Raw genomic sequence first — 13,445 nt, 5'->3', positions numbered from 1 at the left:
TTCAGCAGGGTCTGAACTGCTCCACGCTGGCAAATGTAAACATCGCTAAAATAATACGATAATATCTGGTAACTTCCAGAGCCTCTCTCTCCGTTGCAACAGATAACCTTGAGCTTCTTATGCCGCAGCGGAGGAGCTATTTTTCTGTTTCTTTGGCGATGGAAAAGTAAGCGCCTGCGTGCCAGGAAGATGGTTTGCGTCAGGGCTCGGTCCCTGTGTACTTTGAGGAGAATTGCTTGGGCACTTCAGGCTTCATCCTGCTGCTCCGGAGGCCGGTGGGAATTATGTCGTTGGCCTGGGTGGGGAGAGACATTCAAAGCAGACCTTAAAAGCCTTTTGGAGAGTTTAAGCAACTGCAGTGGAGTGACAGAGGAGGGGAGAAACAACTGCTGTGAAGAGAATGAGTTGGGTTATGATCTATTTCTGGTTCCGTGTGTAAAGCTGGGATGTTGATCCACCTCTGTGTCAGGACTCTCTGGGTTATTTTCTTTCATAATACACTACGGCCATGATCTCTTTTTGCAGAAATGGCAGTGCCCTGTCTTCCCGTGGCCTCTGCGTTCTGGAAGCGGTGACTGAAAATTGAAGAGTCACATCCCTATTTGTCATAAATCTGCATTTCTCCCAGTTGGAATTATTTAGGCTTATGCCAACTGGGCTGGCCCAGAACAAAAATAACTTTTCCTGTGGGCAGCGGAGCTAATGACACCTGCTTTCCTATGTTTTTTTCTCCTTCATCCTCTCAGTATTGCTCCCTCCACCTCAGTAACTCCAGCTTCTTTCTCTCTGCCAGTTTCCCACTGGGCAAGAGGCAGAAGTGCTGGGGCCGGACTGACCAGCCGGCGGCTGCTGCTGCTGGGAATGTTTATCAATCAGATTTTGTCAGCTTTTTCCCCAGCTGCTTGTATTGCTAAAACAAGGAGGAACAAAAATACTTCTCAATTCTTTACAAAATTCCCTACGAAATTTTGACTTCTTTGTACCCTTCCACCTTTCCCTGGTAAAATCTGACTAGTGGCTTTAAAACTCGTGGGGGTATGGGTTGGGCATGAACATGGGAGTCTTGTTTCAGAAGGAAGCTGCCCTGAAGTAGGAGATCTTGAGTATTGTCTATAAAGGAAAAAATGCTGTCAGGATCCCACTTATTTATCTTTCCAAACATACTCCTATAATGAGGAGCCTTCTAAAAAGGCCCAGTGAGAGAAGAAGCACTGAAACTATTCAAGGTAACAGCGTGATTGATCTAGGGAGTATAAAAACACATTAAGGAGTCTTGCAAACTTTTGTTGTCTCCCAGTTTCCTATTCTTTTATTTTTATTTCATTTTATTTTGCCATTTCTCTGCTAATGACTGTTTGTGTTTCTTTTTTTCCCTAGTTATTTATTGGCACTTTGCTGTTTACAATCCTGCTGTTCCTCCTGCCTACAACTGCACTGTATTATTTGGTGTTTACCCTGGTAAGATTGAACCCTTGAAGCTAGTAATATATTGTCTTCTGAGATAGTAAAAGAAGGTTTCCTAGTCATTTACTGTCTGCTCAAAGAAAATACGAATTTGTCTGGGTGTCCCAGAAGGGTTCTCGCACAGCCCGTGTCAGCCAAGCGAGTGGAATTCAGGATACGTGCTTGTGTTTCTCCAAAGGGAATTCCCAGCAAATGCTAGTCAGCGGCACAAGCTGTTCCCCTCTTTTTCACTCAGGAGTCATTTTTTTTTTATCTTTACATCCCACGCCTGGGGTGATGGCCCCTCTAGTTTGCAGGAAATTAACTTGCTATGCTAAATGCTTTCAGCCAGGCTTTGCTCACAGGGTTGGACTTCTTTATTTTTCTTTCCTTCCCTCAATATGACCAGTCCTCTCTGTGGCCTGCCTGGAGCAAAATTTTCCGCAGACAGTGGCCATCACATGGTTTCAACGTCTTTTTTTGAGCCCTCTCTTTTCAGATGGGCTTGGCGGCAAAAATAAATGCAGCCTGACAAAGGGAAGCGCTTTAATCAGGGGACAGAAAACCCTGAGCACCAAGCTCACTTCTGACTGCTTTGCTCTTGCTTAGATGCTCTACATGGGGTTTCTGCAGGCAGAAATAAGCAACTTCAGATCGCTGTTGAAGAAAAATTTACATTCACTGATACACAGTGGTGGAGTTTACTAGAAATGAAGGCCCGAATTCTCCCTTTTAGACTGTGGCTGCTGAAAGTGGAATAGCTCTCATGTCCTGGCAGGTCACAGCCTCTACAACTGTGGGAGCTTCATTTCAGTTCCACCCTTGAGCTAAGATTGTCAAGGAACCTCGCGCAGGGTCTGGGTGCCCACCACTTCTAGACATCAAACCCACTTTGGGAGACTTTAGCTTAGCACGCAGCGATGTCAGATTGCACATTGGCTCCTGAATTTTCACGCGTTGCATCTCCCGTTTCTCTGAGATTTTCTTGTTAAACTGTTTCTCTGTAGCTCCGTTTGCTGGTGGTGATTGTGCAAGGCCTGATACACTTGCTAGTTGACCTGATTGACTCTCTGCCTCTTTATTCAATCATCCTTCGGCTCTGCAGATCCTACAGACTCGCAGGTAAGTCCTTCAGCACTGCACACAGAGAAGTTCAAGGAGATTGCACTGCACACAGAGAAGTTCAAGGAGATTGCATTATGCATTTAATTTTGAGGCAATGGGTACCTTCTGAATAGAAGGATGCAGGGGGCACGGGAAAGAACCCAAGGCTCAAGTCATGCAGTTGTCCGTACTGTTAGTCAGTTGTGGCAAGGAGTGGGAGGAGGATGTCAACGGAAAGAAATTTGATGCTGAAGCAGAGTCAGGAGCACCTTTACAAAGCCTGCGGCGACTAAAAGTGACATCCAAAGAAGCACTGTATAAATGAGTTCATCTTTTGATTCCAGTTCTAGTGTGGCAGGTCAGGTAAAACTTCTGAGAGTCAAACAAGGTGGTAACCGTGGAGGGTTGGGCTCTGAAACGGGCCAGATTACAAATATTAGGAAAATACTTGGAAAATGTGCTGTTTCAAAGGGCTGGATCGACCGTGGCTGTGGATCAATGGAGCTGCTCCTCTGCTGACGTGGCTAACTGAAGTCCTGAGCTGGGGTGTTTGGATGAATTTCAAATAATTGTTCTCTTTTGGAGACTAATCTGTCACCATTTTGAAGCTAGTCATTGTTTTTTCCACTTTTGGTAAGCGTGAACCATGGTTGGCCTCAGAGTAAAGGGTCATTTTGAAATGGGTTTAACTCAACAGCTATAGTTAATCTAGTTAAAATCAAGCAGGTCTAAATGTTTGTCTCCCCTCCCTTTAAAGAGCATGCAGCAGGGATTTTAAATGCGAGAAAGAGCTCGATCATCACTAAACCAAGGCTAGTCATCAAATGCAAAGGAAGCTTGAGGCAACCGGTAACACCTTTGTCTGTTGGAGCAGTGCCAGGCTCGATTTTTTGGGAAGGTAGAGCTGAGCCATGTTACCAACTCTGCTGCTTTTCTGTGTGTCCCTTCAGCAGATTCCTTTGAGTTTCCTGGCAGAAACTTCTTAACCCTTCGGGGCTGTCTTTGGAGAACAGGAGATGCTGCTGAAGAAAACTGACCCAGTAAACAGCCGGTCATAGGGCAGAAGGAAGTCTTGTTGCCACTGAGAGATAAGGCCATCTATTCCCGTCAGTCTTAGGTTACTTCTCAGTTTTGCTCAGCCAGCTACCTTCTGCAGGGTAATAAGCCTCCACCCAGGCAGAGGATTGTCTGCTCAGTTGAGTTTGTTACCTGACTGAGTTTCTTTGTTGGCTGTTTGTTTGCTCCTCTTAAACGTTTTAAGAAGGAACGCTGCAGTGCCGTGCTGCCTGAAAGATGAAGAGGCATCTCTGAGAATTTCTGCAGCCTGTGTTCCTGCCCCAGCACGAAACATGTCATTGGAGTGGTAACAGATGGAGCGGTTGAAACGAATTCAAAGGACTTTAGAGAGTACACATCACTTGATGTCCTCACTGCTTAGGTTTTGCCTCCCTTTTCAGACACAGAACTTGGATAAGACATCCTCTGGCATATGTTATCGCAGCTGATTTTACAGGCACCATCAAGATGGTTCTACCAACATGAACGGATAGCTTTGCCTGTCAGCAAGGGGTTAGTGCAGTGGCGAAGTTCAAGTCGGTTCAGTCGTGGCATCTGACCTCTAAGTTCTTTGACCCAGTTTCTGGTAGATAAAATACTGTGTTGATGAAGCCTGGGCCAGGGTAGATGAACAATCCGTCCGCACTTCAGAAACAAAATCCCTATTTTCTTCCCACACATCAGAATTAAAACACTTTGGACTTCAAAAAGCCTTTTGCAAATATGTCAAAACTGATGTTCTCTCTGCAAGAGTTCCGTCTGCCCGGTGTCAGCTCAAGGGATGCCACCTTGGTTGGGATGGGTACAGTGTCATGTCCATGTAAAGCGGGATGTAAGGTGTAGCGGTGAGGTTCAGGGGCCTCAAACTGTCCACACAGGAGTTAACAAAGTGCTGTTTGATCACGCACAGGTCAGTTCATTTCCTCTGTACTTCTCTTTCCCAATACAGAGATATTCACATCACAAGCTTTGGGGCAAGTTTTGCTGTGGCTCTGTAGGACCTGTCATGGTGGTGTCTCCATGATTGCTGCAATACAAGCAAGCAGTGAGCTCACTTTAGTGTGCTGTTGTTTGAAACAAAGCAAATGGGTTCATGTCCTGACCTCTCTTGTGCCATCGATGATGCCGGTGTACAGAAAAAGCAGAATGCTGAGCTCTGGAGTTGGCTGGCAATCACGGGATAGTTTAGGGTTCTTCTCTGCTGGAGTGATCTGCAGTAGACTGCTCTTTCTGCAGAGTGAACTGCTCAGGCTCCTGAGCCTTGTAATAATCTATAGGTCATTCTAAAATAAATTTGTAGCCTTTTTGTGCATGTATTTTCCTAGGAGTTTGAGACTCTTGAACAATTGAATCATCTAATTGGTGGCTTGCAGCTGTACAGGGGGAGTGTGTGGCCATGACCTACAGAGCAGCATTTTCTGTTCTAACGGACTGATCCTGGGACAAGGCTCCGGAGGGCTCAACCACGTACCCGCGACTTCCGTGCCCACTGGTTTCTGTCTGTCTCTGACAAATTGCCTGCCTGAAAAGTAGGTCCTGGAATGGCTTAGACACTTCCTCTTGGCCAAAGCACGGTGAATCATATTGAATACTTTTTGCCATCCAGCACATTTGCTTCTTGAGACCCAGGGTACTCAAATATCTTTTTGAAGCCATTGGGGAAGCCCATGTTTCAGTATAACCCTTCCTGGCTTATACAAAAAAAAGGCTTTACGATTTGGGGAGACACATTAAACCAGAGCTGTCTGCTAGACAACAGTGTTCTCTCCCAGGAGGAGTAAACTATGTAACTTTAATTAATTCAAATTATTTCAAAGAGAAAATGTTTTGGTTTTTTAAATGTGTAAGAGTCACATAGATACTATAGTGATGGAGCTTACATGGATGAAGAGTTTTATTTCCGTTTTTACTCTTGAGTCACTGTTTGATCTGTGGCAGATCACTTCATTACTCTTGCCTCATCTTCTTACCTGTAGAAGAGAATAATAGGGGCACACTTGGCTGGTGCAGGTTTGCAGAAGATGGATTGGTTTTATTTAGGTGAAGTGATTCAAGATCTTTCAATGAAAAATGCATTGCTAGTCCTACTTGTTATCTTTGTTTGAAACATTGCATTAAATGTTCATGCGCAGTATGTCACCACAGAATCCAAAACCTTTCCTATTTATCTTTAAAGTATCAGGAATGTAGCAAGTCCAAGAGGAAATATCAAAGTGGCAGGTTTGATGGCGTTAGTAGTGTGTTAAACATATGAATGCTGGGATTAATAGGCAGTGATTGCTTTGAAACGTCTTTAATACCTCCAGGCCAGTGCTTTCCTCCCTTAGTCTGAAAGAGGGAGAGAATTGCACATGTGCTGTATCCACATGAGCACAAATTAAAGGTGAGTTCTCTGCCTGCTGTTAGTGTGGAGTTCCCGTTCGGATGGAAGTTTGGGAAAAGAGAAAGATTTTTCCAGTCCCTTTTTCATCCTCAGGTGTGGCTGCCTGATTTCATAGAATCATAGAATGGTTTGGGTTGGAAGGGACCTTGAAGATCACCCAGTCCCACCCCCTGCCCTGGGCAGGGACACCTCCCCCCAGCCCAGGTTGCTCCAAGCCCCGTCCAACCTGGCCTTGAACACCTCCAGGGATGGGGCAGCCACAGCTTCTCGGGGCAGCCCGCCCCAGGGGCTCACCACCCTCACAGGAAAGAATTCCTTCCTGATATCTCATCTAAATCTCCCCTCTTGCAGTGTCAAACCATTCCCCCTCGTCCCATCGCTCCCCTCCCTGATCCAGAGTCCCTCCCCAGCTCTCCTGGAGCCCCTTTAGGCACTGGAAGGGGCTCTGAGGTCTCCCCTTTTTGGCCTTCTCTTCTCCAGGCTGAACCCCCCCACCTCTCCCAGCCTGTCCTCCCAGCAGAGGGGCTCCAGCCCTCCCAGCATCTCCGTGGCTTCCTCTGGCCCTGCTCCAGCAGGTCCATGTCTTTCCTCTGTTGGGGGCTCCAGAGCTGGAGCTATTTCTAGGCTTGTGCTTGGTTCAGCACTGCGTTTTCAAGCTGGAAGGCAGAGGGCTGATTTTAGTGGAGCTAAGAGAAACACATCGTTTGTCACTACGCTTAAAACCACTGTAGGGAGCATCTGTGCCTCCTATTGAAAATGTGTAAAGGTTCACAAATCAAGAAATGTTGAAGACTCCGTTTCTAGGAAATCGGTGCTCAGCCCACAGAGCTGAGCAGCAAATGGCACAGGCTTTTCTCCAAGCGTGGATTTGGATTCCTTCTTTTGTTTCCTTTCAGCTGGTGTGAAGTTCAGAGTCCTCGAGCAGCAGGATGGAAAACCTCTTCGACTCCTTATGCAGGTAAGCCCCTTGTGCCCTCCGGGGCATCTTCTGCTGCAGGCTTTGCCTCAGACTGGCCCCAAGGTCCTCCTCTCTGCTGTAGCACTTCTGAAACTGGTCCCGCTGAAAGGCCCCACTTAAAAAATGTCAACTGTGAAATGCTGAAACAAGGGAAATGCTGAAACAAGGGAAATGCGTTTCACACTGCAGTGACTGGCTGCTGCTGTCTCTTCTTTTTGATACCCTCCTTGAGTCCTCTGTTTAGAGAAAGTGCGGTGTCCTGCATAGTGTGAAATGACGTGTGAAAGACGGGAGAAATGTGGAGCTTTGTTACTTCTGGAATTAAGACTTTGCGTCATTATCACCTCAATTCCTGGCTCTGCAGCTTCACCTTAATAATTGCTGAACGCTGAGAGAAGCAAAAGGCGGTGGCTAAACCATCCAGAATGAAGGACCAGTAAGAGGTCTTCTCCTCCAGGTGTGTTGAAAAGCCTTAGCTGCTCCGTGGTGCCGGCAGGATGAGTGCGTGGGCCAGACAGGAGAGGGCAGGGCGTCCTCTCATTCCCCTGAGTGCCTCTGGCAAGGAGTATAGGAAAAGCTCACCTGGGCTTTTGTAACCTCGCGTTTCCGTGCTCTGGCGTCAGAGATACTAAACGAAAATGTTTTTCTGAAAAGGAATGATGTGATGGGAGCAGCGAAGTTCTCATTACGCTTTCAGGTAATGGTGAAATTTTCATTTCCTGATGTCGCAGGAGCACTGCCATATCACAGGGGCACTTTTCTTGCTCTTTGCATCCGAGGAGGAGAGTCTGCAAGTAGTGTATAGAATGTGTAAAAAAAACCCCTTGGATGCTGAGGGAGTGTGTGGGAAGGAAATAACTGCGGCTTCCCAGGTTGGTTTTTTTTTCACTTTTTCCATCACCACTCCAGCCCCAGCCCTGCTTCAGCAGAGGTCAGATTAGCACGGAACCAGCACCCCAGCTAGCAGCAATTCAAAAGGGGATCCCTTCAGCAGATGTCTTCTAAGGTAAAACTAAGCATGCTGTCTTCCCAGATCCTGTCTTTCAGCAGGGTAGTGCTGTAAAAACCAAAATCTGTCATTCTCCGTGGCCAGAAGGCTCCGTAAAAAGGAAACCAGACACCAAAGATGAGGCGCGGGAGCTGCTGAGCAGAGAATTTGGCATCGGTGTGTTTGTGAGATTAGGTGGATAGCTTCTCCAGAGGAAAAAAAGATCACGACTTAGAGAGCAGAGGCAGTGAGTCATATGAATATGATGAATTTTCCCTGGACCCCTGCAGAAAGATCCTTTTGCTATCTAGAATATAGCATAAGTCATCATATCAAGAGGTGGAAGTGCTTTAGTGGATGTCTCTCCTGGCCTTCTGTTCAAATAATAATGAGCAGAGAGTCAGTAAAGGCACTTTTTTTGCTCTCTGTGTGCTGGTGGAAATGAAAAATGGGCTCGTGTCAGAAATCCTGCTTAATAGACTTTCCAATAGGTCTTTTGAGAGGACAACCTGAAAAGCCGATTTTTAAGTGACATGCTAAAATTCTTATTCATGGTACACGATGATGTTCCTCTCTAGACATTTTGCGGTGGCTTTGTCCCCTCCCCATATGGTAGCCCTCTGGAGCCACGCTTGACGGAATTAAGGCCGTATGCATGTAACCGTGCCTAAAACAATTTAAGCTATTGGTGACTGATACATTCACAGCTGTCCTTTGGCGCGCTGGTAATGGATTAGAAATCAATAATGCTGGGTTTGAGCCTTCACAGTCAGCTTGTGGTTCAGCCGAGTGCTAGTGATTATTTTTTATTTTTAAGATAGTGTCCCCGGAATGCAAAGTCCAGACACAGGCGGGCGGGGAATGATATTTCCATTCCAAATGCTGCTTAATTTTCTCCAGGAAGCCTTACATGGTTCAGTATTTTCCCGAGTGTTTAAAATCATTTATTTTGGTGCGCGAGAAGAAATATTTCTGGCAGTGTGGCTCAACTGAACTGATAGCCCGGTGAGAAGACACGACGTGTTTGATTTATCCGGATACCTTCTCCTAGAAGTGTCGTTTTTCACAGTGATTGCTTTGAAAAGGGTTAAGCAAAAAAGAGGAAGGGAAAAGGGAACAGCTCCATTATGAAACAAAGGATGTATATTATATCAGGGTATATTATAGCTTTGGACTACAGAAATTGCATAAAAGGAACTCACATTGCCACTTCCCTAACAAACAGTTGTTTTTGTTTCGCTTGTTTGTTTCCATTTATAATAGGAGAGGCAGATGCATGTATTGCGCTGGGCGTAAAACCGCCTCTTGTTATTTCTCAGTAGGCAAGTGCTACCGCTCGGTATCACCACGCTGCCTAGGGATGGTTTTCAAGGAGAAATATTGTGTCCAAACCTTCCAGCCCACGTAGCTAATAGTCCAAGGAACATACACTGTGTATCTCGCTTGTATAGCAGCAGTTCCTATCCTCCCCCAGCATGTTTTCACTTAAAACATACTGGTTTGCACACAGCTGAGGAAAGAGGCAGAAATCGTTACTCAGGTTTTAGCGTTGTATGTTTTGGGGGCAGGTTTCTTTGGTCTTTTTTTACTTTTTTCTTTATTATTTTTTTGGTTTTTTAGCTAACTATCTCTGACCACAATGGGATGCGGTTAGTTATAGTTACGCAGAACATCCTATAAATGCTGTGGTCGATCCTTGGCCTTTGGGCTGTAGAATGTGTTCGAATTTTTTTTTATTTTTTTTTTTTAGATTGGATATTTGGAAGAATTTCTTTACTGAGAGGGTCATCAGGCATTGGAACGCGTTACCCAGGGTGGTGGTGGAGTCCCCATCCCTGGAGGGAGTTAAGGGTCATGTAGACATAGTGCTCAGGGACATGGTTTAGTGGTGAGCTTGGCAGCGTTAGGTTAAGGGTTGGACTAGATGATCTTACAGGTCTTTTCCAATCTAGGAGATTCTGTGATTTGTGAAATAGGAGCTGCAGGAGTTTGGGTTAGACGTACCTCGGGTGGTATGAGCTCTGCGCAAGCTGCTGCCCAGGCCTTTTTCCTAAACTGCACAGGTGCTTTCTCCTTCTGCTTCAGCGATGTTGTACTTTGAAACTAATTTGACGAAGGTCTCCAGGATTAATTCTAATAAACTCTTTGCTTAGTCCCTCTTTCTCAGAGCTCTGTCTTTGTAGGTGCTCTGAGTTCATCCTCCCTCTCTCCAGGAGCACCAGACAGCTGAACCAAACTGGTGGTATGGGCAAACTCCCAGAAAACTGGTTGGTCTTCCATGGACAAAAGAAATATTCAGCCTTTTGACAAAGTAATGGCTGTCTGCATGGGTTTTGACGTCTCTCTTCCCTTTTTGTGGCTGGATTTTCTACTGTGAATTACAGTCTCCTTTCACACAGCTGGACACAGCTGGACCCTTTCACTAGGGGAGGCTGTCCTTCCGTTTTTCCCTACTGTCCAAGCTCCCTCTAGCTCTGTAAGTCTCCTCACCTTGGCATCTCTCGCGGTCTGTTTTCTGAGACCCACTGTTTCTGTGTAGTCTGTTTACTCTTTTGGAGACAATCTGTGGCTGTCCATCCTTTTCATGCGTCACACCTTGGCCAGACTGGATCAATCCTCTGGACTTCACCTATGTCTCTACTCTGAGATGCTTCACTGGAATGAGATTTTTCCAAGGTCCAATGTGCTGCTGTCACCCCTTGTCCAGCTAACACCTCTCTCCGCCTCCCCCATCTTCCGAGAGACCAATACAGCAACTGTGTGACCATAATTGGAGGCCACAAACTTTCACAGGCAGAGACTCCAGCCGTGGTCGTTCTTGTGATGGTGATTGCAATCAAATTAGAAAAGACTAACTCAGCCAAGGAGACTTAATTGAAAATGGTAATGAGCAGCCCTGTGTGGCACTGTGTGGTACGTGTCCTGTTCTGCCGGGGCTCGATTCCTCCGGGTGGGTATCGGGTGATCGCAGGTTTGGCTTAAAGCGTGGCTGTGGGCCGAGGGCTTAGCGCATTAAAGCAGGAGACCCGTAAAAGATATGGCTTAACTGGCGCGTTATAGAGGCGTTCCTAAGAGTCGTGGTGGAGTATTGCTGTCTGCGGTGGGAGGCCCCCATCCCTGCAGCCGCTGCAACCTCCTGACACAACAAGGTGCCGGTTCTGCACCCTTGTGTTGTGAGCAGCGCTCTCAAATCCTGCTGGTGCTTGCGTCTGCTCCTCTGCTTGACAATGGTTCTGGTAATGCTCCTCACCAAGCTCGATTTGTTGATGTTTCGGGATGATGTAGAAGGCTGAGCAGCTTTAGCTAGCCAGAGAGGGGTTCTGACACTTCGTGAGTAGCAGTGTCGATGTTTTATCAGAGGCCAGCGCTATGTAAAAGTTGCACTTGTGCTCCTCGGCCGCCCCCGTTTCTTACCACTACACGTTTTCATTACTGCTGTCCCTCTTTCTTCTCCTCATAGATCAACCCTCTGTCATACGGCAGCGTGGTACAGACATACAGGCTGCCAACCTACAGCTGTTACCCGAAGGATTCCTGGACATCTCTCTGCAAGAAGCTGTTCCTCGGAGAGCTAATCTACCCTTGGAAACACAAAGGAGAGAAGCAAGACTAAAGACAGCAGAAGAGCTTGAAAGACTTGGTCAGAAAAATGTATTGAACCCTAATGCTTTTGGACCAAAGGTATCTCAGAGCCAGCAACTGCTGGATCCCTTTAATTAGAGTTTGATGCCATGGGAGGGGCTGAATTTTTAAAGGCAAGTATTTTTAAATATTATTTTTAAACTTTCCTCTGCCCCTACACTGTGTTTGTGTAATATGCTAATGATGATTTTTGAAGCAAAAGGTTAAACCCGTCAGTGCCCCGTGGAACCAGCATTTAGTGTCATCGAGGAAGTACCTCCGGAGGGGTTTGATGGTGTATATGTCCTTCCATGTACGCTCACAAGGGCCGTATTCAAACAGCCCTTCGGGTGGTTCAAAGCCACGATGCTGAGGTGCATTCTGCCAAAGGGTGTTTTGGACCTTTTATGCTTCAGCCTTCAAGCCAGCTCACCAAAACCAAGGTGGAGGATCAGCTTGTCGAGTCATACACTGAAAACTGTACAGCAGGATTATCTGGGCTCACGGGATATTTCTTCTTTTGCTTTTGGGTGGGCTTTGTAACCCCAGGGGAGGCGTTAAGCATAGAAACAGCGGGGCTGGAGGCCCACAGACACAGACCGCTGTATGTTTGTGCCTAGATGGTCTCATCTATGGTTTTTTTTTCGCAAGCAAATAGTGTTTTGGGGAGAGCTGAGCCCAGAGCTAACACCAGAACTGACGTGCAGAGCACGCAGCCGCTATCTCCGTACTGCTCAGGTTGAGGTGGCAGCGAGCGGCGGTAGCTGAGAGCTCCGGGCTCCGCCGGGGCTCGGGGCTGCTTTGCTTAGTCGTGGTGTTAAGGCAAAGGCGGCTTTGCCGAGTCCGGCTCCGGCTGCCATGGCTGCCAGGGGGCCGCGGCAGCCCGCCATGGTACGCAGCTCGACCAGCTCAGGGAAGCGTGTGCTGCGCTCCCTTACGGGGTCAGTACCTCCCGCTGTTTCTCAGGGCCTGGGTGAGAGCCTCGTCACGTGGTGCCTCATCTTTTGCACTTTCGGGTAGTCAAGGAGCTTTTAAAGTTATCTCGGATATGAGGCATTTAAAGTCACTTCTTTCCCTGAAACTGTAGACGTGTTTCTTCTGGGAGAGTTTTCCTGCTTTGGGTGCTACCTCCACAGGGCAGCAGTGCTCGGCTTTTCGGTGTCCCGGTCTGACTGTGTGCTCATTCTGATATGAGTCTTCTATTCCCTGTCTCAGGGAGAGTGCCTCCGTGCACAAGAGTTTGGTGTCCCGCTGGGTACTTTGTTGTCATGTAGACATTTACATACAATCGTTACCCAAAAGCACGCCTTCGCCAGGTCTGCTAGCTCCTCTTGCCCCAGCTGAAACAAGGATGTCGTATCACCGTACCCTTGACTGGCAGGGGAGAGGTGTGCTGGATCCTGCCCCCTTTTCCTCTGTCTGCTCAATGAACTGAGGATGGATGAGGAGGAGGAGGAGGAGGAGGAGGATGTGTTGTGGCTGCATTGCTCAGCCCTTCCCTGGAGGGCTGCCTGTGTATTCCAGTGGAGGCGAGGCAAGGAGCCCCGGCAACGTGCCCTGGGCTTTTGTAGCCTTCAGTCCGCACCTCCGCTGGAAGAATAAGAGTTTCCTACACCAGCCCCACGTCTCATCCATGTTCTTGAAGCTGTCACAGAAGAGAAGTGGTTGTGGCCCCAGGAACGTAGGCTGCTTTAAGACATCCCTAGCCAGATATATTTGGGTTGTCTGTAGCTGCTAAAGCCTCTTGTGGAGCAGCCACTGCCTCTTCAGTCATAGCTTCATCAGGAGAAAATGAAGCTCTGTAGGTGGGTGCGTGGTCCTTAGCAGGCAAACACAGGAGCTGCCAAGGTCTTACAGTTTTCTTGAGGACGTCGTGAAGGCAGGCAGTGTTA

At 47.2% G+C, this 13,445-nt stretch overlaps 1 protein-coding gene across 1 annotated transcript in view; it reads left to right on the top strand.

The window, feature by feature from the left end:
* Positions 1-11,709, top strand: part of PIGQ (phosphatidylinositol glycan anchor biosynthesis, class Q) — a 30,680-nt gene extending 18,971 nt beyond the window's left edge. The window contains exons 7-10 of the mRNA XM_009891535.1: positions 1,378-1,458; positions 2,451-2,565; positions 6,883-6,944; positions 11,393-11,709. Of these exons, the coding sequence (XP_009889837.1) occupies positions 1,378-1,458; positions 2,451-2,565; positions 6,883-6,944; positions 11,393-11,545 (411 nt within the window). The 3' untranslated portion in view covers positions 11,546-11,709. The remainder of the gene's footprint in view (positions 1-1,377; positions 1,459-2,450; positions 2,566-6,882; positions 6,945-11,392) is intronic.
* The last annotated feature ends 1,736 nt before the right edge of the window (positions 11,710-13,445 follow it).

The sequence above is a fragment of the Charadrius vociferus genome, unplaced genomic scaffold (genome assembly GCF_000708025.1).
Source record: "Charadrius vociferus isolate BGI_N301 unplaced genomic scaffold, ASM70802v2 scaffold619, whole genome shotgun sequence".
Lineage (NCBI taxonomy): Eukaryota > Metazoa > Chordata > Aves > Charadriiformes > Charadriidae > Charadrius > Charadrius vociferus.
Note: the sequence above shows the minus strand (reverse complement) of the source record. Positions and strands in the feature narration are given on the sequence as shown.